Source organism: Heliangelus exortis, chromosome 4, assembly GCF_036169615.1.
Source record: "Heliangelus exortis chromosome 4, bHelExo1.hap1, whole genome shotgun sequence".
Lineage (NCBI taxonomy): Eukaryota > Metazoa > Chordata > Aves > Apodiformes > Trochilidae > Heliangelus > Heliangelus exortis.
The window spans coordinates 40,740,081-40,747,985 of record NC_092425.1 but is presented as its reverse complement, the minus strand read 5'-3'; the positions used below and the strand labels follow the sequence as shown (position 1 = coordinate 40,747,985).

General features: G+C 41.6%; 1 protein-coding gene across 1 annotated transcript; it reads left to right on the top strand.

Annotated features, from left to right (window-relative positions):
• Positions 1–5,501, top strand: LOC139796378 (uncharacterized protein C4orf50-like). Its single transcript, XM_071744287.1, has 4 exons — positions 1–69; positions 2,720–2,871; positions 4,156–4,288; positions 4,776–5,501. The coding sequence occupies exons 1-4, from the start codon at positions 1–3 to the stop codon at positions 5,499–5,501; spliced, it is 1,080 nt and encodes a 359-aa protein (XP_071600388.1).
• Positions 5,502–7,905: the final 2,404 nt, after the last annotated feature.

Here is a 7,905-nt window from a genome sequence, read left to right as displayed (position 1 = left end):
ATGTTCAGAGCACGGGGCCGCAACGGCGAGCGTGCCACGGGGACAGGAGGTGCTCATCTTGCAGAAAAGGTATGAGCAGTGCCATTTTCTTCTTGTTTTATGTGTTTTTTTTACATTCTAATTCACACAGGCCGATTTTCTTGAAGAAACTGGCGGATCTGAAGGGCATTTCAAGTCTTCAAGGCCAGGCTGGGTGAGGCTTTGAGCAGCCTTGTCTGGATGAGAGGCGTCCCTGCCCCTGGCGGGGAGGTTGGAGATGATCTCTGAGGTCCCTTCCAACCTCAGCCATTCCCTAATTCCCGTGACATTCCTGCTGCTGAGCTAGCAGGATGTGTCATTTTGGGAAACATTGGAGCACACCATTCCAGTCCTACAATTTGTTGCATATTGGTATTTATTCTAGAGCTGGGAGCAGGCACCGGGTGGTGACTGACTGGGTTCAGCCCATGCAAGATGCTGGGCCTGGATTTCACTTGCTGTGACACAGCTTTCAAATCATCAAATCAAAGAAAGAAACAACAACTTTTTCATTTTTGCTGTCAGTTATAACAGCTGTGATTACGTCTATGGGACTCAGGAATCCAAGAAGAGACTGGGCTTGGTAGGTCACAAAGAGGTTTTGTCAGGGTTTAACACTGGCCTGGCAATTAAACCGAGTACCAGATGCTCTCTATTAATCTCTCTCTCCTCCCTGATAAGAAAGGAGAGAGAATAAGGGAGAGAGACTGATGGGTTGGAAACTAAACTACACAACTTTAATGAAACAGGAATGATAAATAGGAAAAATTACTAAAGATATACAAATATACAAGAAAATGGATACCACGTTCCTCCCCCCTTTTCCCCAGTAGCTCTCACATCACCACTGAGGCTGCAGGGCAGCCCTGGGAAAGTCCAGGCTGGAATCCTGGAGTTGGCAGCAGTTGGGAACTGGAGGCAGGAACACACAGATCCAGGCTGGAATGGATCAGGACCACAGGCAGGTGAACGGACGGGATCCTTCCAGGGTGCCGAGTGAAGGAAGGGAAGCAGGAAAGGCAGGAAGGGCAGGAAGCAGGAAGCTGGAAGCAGGAAATCGATGGCTTGGCCCTCGTGATCCCTCAAATTTATCCTGAGGATGAGGTGTATGGGATGGAATCCTCTGTTTGGTCAGTTCTGGCATCTATCTTGTCCCTTCCTCCCCAAAGGAGGCTGCAGGTGGGACCTCTTTATGTTTTCCTCAGAGCTGAGCAGTGGCCTTGGCTCTGCACACCAGTCTCTAGCAGTAACTCTAAACATCAAGTGTGATCAGTCCTAGAAACACACACTGTCTGAGAAACTTGCTGGGAATTTCAGCAAGTGCAGCTACTTACAAGAGACTGAGCTAAAAGCAAAAGTACAAGACAGAAAATCACCTCTATCCTGGCCCAAACCAGGACAGGTTTGAACTTTATTGTCCATGTAGATTTATATTTTAGTTTTTATTCCACACTTGGAGCTGTGAAGTATCGTGGCTTATCATGGGGCTGAGAAGTGGCTGAATCTTTGCAGCTCTGTGTCCTCCTGTGGCTGAGGTAAGAGCCAGGAGGGGTACAGGGACAAAAAATGATAAAATTTTATGTAATTCACCATATCCATGAGCAGCACACATCAAAAAATGGAACTGTAAGAGAGGAACTGTTTTGTTTATTATTTTTGCATTATTTTGGGCTATTTTCTGCTCTCCAGTGTCAAAATTAAATCTTTTTTCTTCTTTGCCCTGAAAGTTCTGCATTTATTTACTGAAAAAAAAAAAATTGCATTATTTTCTGGAAAGCAGATCTGAACTCAGAGGTTGAATCCCAATGACAGATCCAATTCCAGTTCAGTACAAATGTAGCAAAAGCAAAGGAATCTCCAATATTCCAGTTACAGGACTACACTTACTGAAGAGTTTCTGTAAATGAAGGTGAAGTGCTGGCTCAGGACATTTGAGAGTTATTGTTAAAAGAGGCAAAGAAGCAAATTTAGCCTCCTTTCCCAAGCTCAAGCTTAAAAATTCCTTTTAGGCATGGATTTGGAACCTGCCAGAGGTGAAGCAGACTTTTAAAGTAAAATACTGAATGCAGAATTCCAGAATACCAGTTAAATATCCTGAATATTACTCTGAAATGGTCATAGATTGCCTTTAGAATAGGAAATATATTTTTAAAATCTTTTGTGGACCAATAAAAATTTTATATATTTATCCGTAACGAGTATAACTTTTTAGGTGATAAACTTATTTCACAAGCTCCTCTATTTTGTAGAAAATTATCCTCTTTTCACATCTTTGATGCCTAATTCCTTTAATTAGTCTGTTTGACTCTTTTCTGGGGATCACAGAATATTTAGGTTAGAAGAGACCTCCATGATCATCCAGTCCAACCTTTGAGCAACACCATGATCTAACTACTAAACCAAAGGGATCTCATGTTGTGAACTGAAACAGATGCTGAATTACTTTGCAGCTAATGAAATGAGACTCTCCTAAATAATAAATGTGTTGAGAATGGAGAAGCAGAGTTCATCTGATCATCAGAGGCTTTCTTACTGCAGCCTTGGGCTGTTGGTACCTTGAGAACCTCCCGGGATTTTCTCCATCATGAATCCTTCATCTGGGAGGGAACAAGAATTTCATTACTCTGTTAAAGTGCTTGATAATGAAGGATACAATATCTTGAATTTCAGTGTTAAAATGGATACTTTCTGGGTTTTCCAGGGATTAGAAGATGTCAGCACACCTGATGGACAAGTTAACAGTGGAGGAGAAGAGAATTTGAGCCTCAGAATAAAAGAGCTGGAAAAGTCAAAGCAAAAAGTGAAAGGTCTTCTAGAGGACTACGTGGAGTCAGATTCTGTCCTGAGAAACAGGTAAATAAAAGGGTCTTATATTAAAATAAAAGGGTCAAAATTAATGTGATTTATTACATGTACTCTTCCCTTTGCTCCATGTACTTGCTGTCAGATGATACATGCAAAATGAGAAAAAAGAAAGACTTCATGGGGTTTTTGGCTGCCTGATAAGTGTTTTGTGTAGCTGTCAGAACAAGAATGCAGCATTCTCTATTTTTGGTTTTATTATTTAAATCAGATTTAAATTTATTACATATATCAGATATAAATTTATTTAAATCAGCGTGGTCTAAAATCTTGTTGCAAATCACCAGGCAGCTTTCTCAGGATGTTTCACCCTTAAATATTTAAAAGATGTAAATTCAGCTTGTAAAATGTATCCCTTTTAAGTTAAGCTTTAATTTGGGATTTTTTGGCAAAAATAAAATTCCTTGTTTCAGAAAGCTTCATCTGGTTTAGTAGTAATCATTAGTTTAGTAGTAATTTAGTAGTAATCATTATAGTTGCTTTAAGCAGTAATTATGTAGTTGACTGGAACAGGAATATCAAGGTTTTGATAGCCAGCAACTTAACTGTCCTAAAAACAGCCAAACAGGTATAAGGATAGAGAATATAAATGGCATTCATAATAATTATTTGTATAATTTCTTCATTGCTTGGATTCATCAAGGGATTTGGCCAGGAATCTTTTAATAACAGGCTTTTTGTCAAAATAATAATAATAATGAATCTTTTTTGAAAAGGAAGCTTTCATAGCAATAGGTCTATTTTAAACAAAGATTTCAGGGAGGGAAAATTGGGGAGAATTGTATTTAAGATCCCAACAGCCTTCTTTTATCCAGGCAGATTATGGCATTAAAATGACATAAAAAATCCAAACCTGTCAGTTTGGATGAGAAGCAAGTTTCCAGCATCATAAAATTTAATTTTTTTAACTGTGAACCTAACCAAATCCTATGATCAGAAAAAGATAGTGATCAAAATGTGGTTTTCTTTATGGAAGCTGTCACTTCAGGTCCTGTACCAAGCTTCAGTGAGTATTGATCTTGTAAATGTGTTTGCTCATGGCTTTTATATTAAGCCAGCAGGGAGAGAATGAACTCAGACATTGCCTTGAACAGTTCCAAGAGTCTCCAGCATAATGTGCAAATCCCAGCAGACTTGTCAAGAAATATTTAATATTAGTGACCAACAATTTGTTGCTGTTTGATTGTTGGGAGAAAAAAATCAAGATAAATTGATACTTTGCTGATCCAGCTGGAAGGATGCTGAATTTACTAAGCAAAGGTCTCCTTTTCCCAGGATGAAGGAGCTGTCAGATGAAAGCCTCCAGGTGACAATTGCTCAGCTGAATGTGAAGTTGCACCAGGTTGAAACTGCAAATGTGCGTGTGAAGGGGAAGCTGAGAGACATCCAGGAGGAGCTGATGAGCTTGGTGAGGGGGATATTGTTTCAGCTGACCTGCTTTAGCTTCTCTTTGTAGCAATAATTTATCAGCCAGGTCCTCTCCAGTGCCTTCTATAAGCATTAAAACATCTGGGCCTTTCTTTTTTTCTATAACCATATAATTTCTGGGTCTTTTTTGCCCCACTTTTTATTCCTCTGGAGGAAAGTCTTCAGTTCTCCTGAGTGCTGGGACTCCTTGTAAGTGTTTTGCATCAGAAGTCCAGTTTGTGGCTGATAACACACACAATGGGTGTTTTTCCCTAGTTTGCACAGCTCCTTGGCTGGATCCATGAAAACAGAAAGAATAGAGGATTTTTCTGGGTTTGAAAAATTTCTACTTAAATCATTCCTGAGTTTTCAGAAAACAGAGACGTAATAATTGAAGATTTCAGGAAAAAAAAAAAATGTAAGGAGATTTAATTGTAAGGAGAGATTTAGTATCAAGATGTTAACAGTAACACTCGTTGAAATTACAGGTTGAGACCCAAGAAAAGGCAGAGAAGAAGCAAAAGGAAAAACTACAGTGGCTTCAGAAGCAGCTGAAAGTGAAAGAAGATGAAATAAAAAGGCAGACAGAGTATTTTGAGCACTACAAACAGAGGCAGAGGCAGCAGACAGCAGTGCTGAGAGGAAGGGAATGTTACCTTCAGAGTGAGATATCAAGGCTGGAAAAGCAAGTCCTAGATCTTAATGCCCACGTTGCTCTTTTGACATCTGAATTAGGAGAGGGGATGGTGCAGGATCTCCAAGAGAAGCTGAAATCATCATTCAGGGGGACTCAGAGCTATCAACAATCTGGCCTGGAGGTAATGGAATTGCAAACTTGCATTGAGAATGTGGAGCTTGATCTGAAAAGCCACCTTGAGGTGTTTCAGCAAAACCTGAAATCCTTCAGGGAAAAAGAGGAGGACAGCAGAAGAGAACAGGCAGGCTTGCTGGCTGAACTCCAGTGCTCCCAGGACACTGAAGACTTTCTCAGGAAAAAACTGGAAAAATCTTGCCATCATGTCTATAATCTGCAATTATCTGAACTCAGACTACAGGAAAAACTGGAAGAGCTTTTGGATGAAAACAGAGCTTTAAAAGATCAAAGTAGGGTGAGGCTGAAAAAGAAGAAAGAAAAGGACTCCCAGCTGACAAGATTGGAGAATGGGAGCAACAGTGTTGACCTGGTAAATAAAAATAAGGCTTTTTATCAATAACTGTTATCTTGGCAGCACCCTGGGTTACTTTTGTCATTAGATGTGTAATTTACATGTAACTATGAGGGGTTTTTCTTCCTGATTTGTCTCCCTTTCTTTCTCTTGATGCTTTGATGCTTCACAGTGTCCAATTCTCTGGGATCAGCACTTGGAGCTCCATTGCACTGGAGCTTTCAGCTGCTGCATGGTGAAGGCATTTTGCAAATCTTGTTTCCTTCAGTTTTTAAATGATGTGCCCAAGGCCAAAGGTCTCAACTGGCACTAGAAGTAGAACCCAGAAGAACTTCTGAGAACTCTGTCTCATGGAGTGGAAGAATAGACATACAGCTGGGTGAGTTTTCACACATGATTTCTGCCCAAATGCTGAAGAAGAAAAATCCTGTCTGGGAGATTTTCAGGATAATGGGGAACAGGGGAAGATGGATCCAGTGTTCATGGCTGGGTGGGAGCTGAGATAGTGCCATAGAGCTCCATGGCATTGTGATATGCCCTGAATCCAGGGAATAAATAGGATTTGTTTGCTTCAGGCTCCTCACTCTGCATATGCTGTAAGATGGCATTCAGCTTCTGCCAGTTCATTTTGCTGACAAAGAACAATTCTTTTCACAGGGGTGGCTCAAACAAATTTTATTCTCTAGGCACTGCTCTGGAGGGTATTTTTGTTTTGAGGATTTGTTAAAAAATAAAAAGTGGGATCAGCTAAGCCTCAACACTCAGCTATTCCATTCAGATGGTGACCTGGTGTTCCAAGAACTCTCCTGATTTTAACTGCAGTTAATTGAGAGGTCATGGGCTTGAACAAAACCCCTTTAGTATAGGTGGACAATCAGCCTGTGAGTACTTCTAGAACTGGGAGAAAGTAGAGAGGATCTTTTGTCTGTAAAAGCTGTAAGAATAAAGTTTGAAAAGATTTTAGGAGGTTTCTTGAGAGACTTACACAGGGCTGTGGATAATACAACCAAGTGCATTCTGAGGGTGCTCACAGCTGAAGTCAGGAGGAGTGAGGGCTTTCAGAACCAGGGAAGAAGTAGTGGAGGATTATTGTTGGTGTGAGAAAAATTGAGAAAAGGAGAAAGGATATTTTGAGTTGTTTGAAGGTATGAAACCAAGATGAATCAACTCACCAACTGTCTGAGACTAATCCCCAAAAGTCTTCAAGAAACAGGGCTGAATTTCTTGAATTCTATGCTGCACTCTAATAAAAAGTAATTTTTTCCTCTTCACAGAGTTTTCTAACCATTTCAGGTTTTAGTTTGTGGCTGTGTTGTCCTAGGAGGTTACTGAGGCTCAGTGAACCACTCCTTGGTATCATTGCACAGGTCATAATTTGTGTTAATTTCAGTAAGTTGCCCTCCTTAAACTCTGTGTATAGCATCACCAGCATCAAATCTTCTGCCTCCTGCACCTCCTGGCTGTCTTTTCCTTCTCTCTTTTTTTTTTTTTTTTTTGCTGCTGATTCACTTGGATTTTTCTAGGAGGAAGCTGCTTGAGGTAGCAGGGAAGAAATGTCAATGGAGGTGGGAGACATCTGGTGTTGTACTGTGAAACTGAAGAGAGCTTTTTCCCCTCCTCCTGTGCTTTACCAGCCTGTGTTAAAATAGAATTTCCTAATCTCATTACCTTGATCTTGTAGTGTTCAGGAGTCATGGTTTAACCCCAGATGCCAATGAGGCCCCACACAGCTCAGTACCCCCTTGTGGGATGGGGGAGAGAATTAGAAGCCAGGCTGAGGAATTTGGGGTTGTTCAACCTGGAGAAGAGGCTCTGAGGTGACCTTAGAGCAACCTTCCAATATCTGAAGGGGCTACAAGGAAGCTGGGGGAGGGCTTTTTGACATGGGGGTGGAGTGAGAGGACAAGGGGCAATGGTTTTAAGGTGGAAGAGGGGATATTTAGGTCAGACATGAAGAAAAAAATCTTTCCTATGAGGGTGCTGAGCCCCTGGCCCAGGTTGCCCAAGGAAGCTGTGGCTGCCCCATCCCTGGCAGTGTCCAAGTCCAGGTTGGATGGGGCTTGGAGCAACCTGGGCTGGTGGGAGGTGTCCCTGCCCATGTGGAGGGTTGAAACTGGATAAGTTTTAAGGTCCCTTCCAACCCAAACCATTCTGTGATTGTATCAAAACTCATGGATTGAAAAAAAAGAAAAAGAGACAGGTAAATAGGTGAAGCAAAGCCAAGCACACAAACAAAGCAAACCAAGGAGTTCATGCACTGCTTTCCAGGTGTCCATCCATCTCCAGGACAGCAAGGTGCCATCACTCATAATGTCCTTCCCTTCCTTCTTTCCCCAGATCCATAATGCTGAGCACATCTTCAGGTGTGGAATATCCCCTTGGTCAGCTGGGGTCAGCTGTGTCCCCTCCCAACTCCTTGTGCACCCCCAGCCTGGTCACTGGTGGGGTGAGG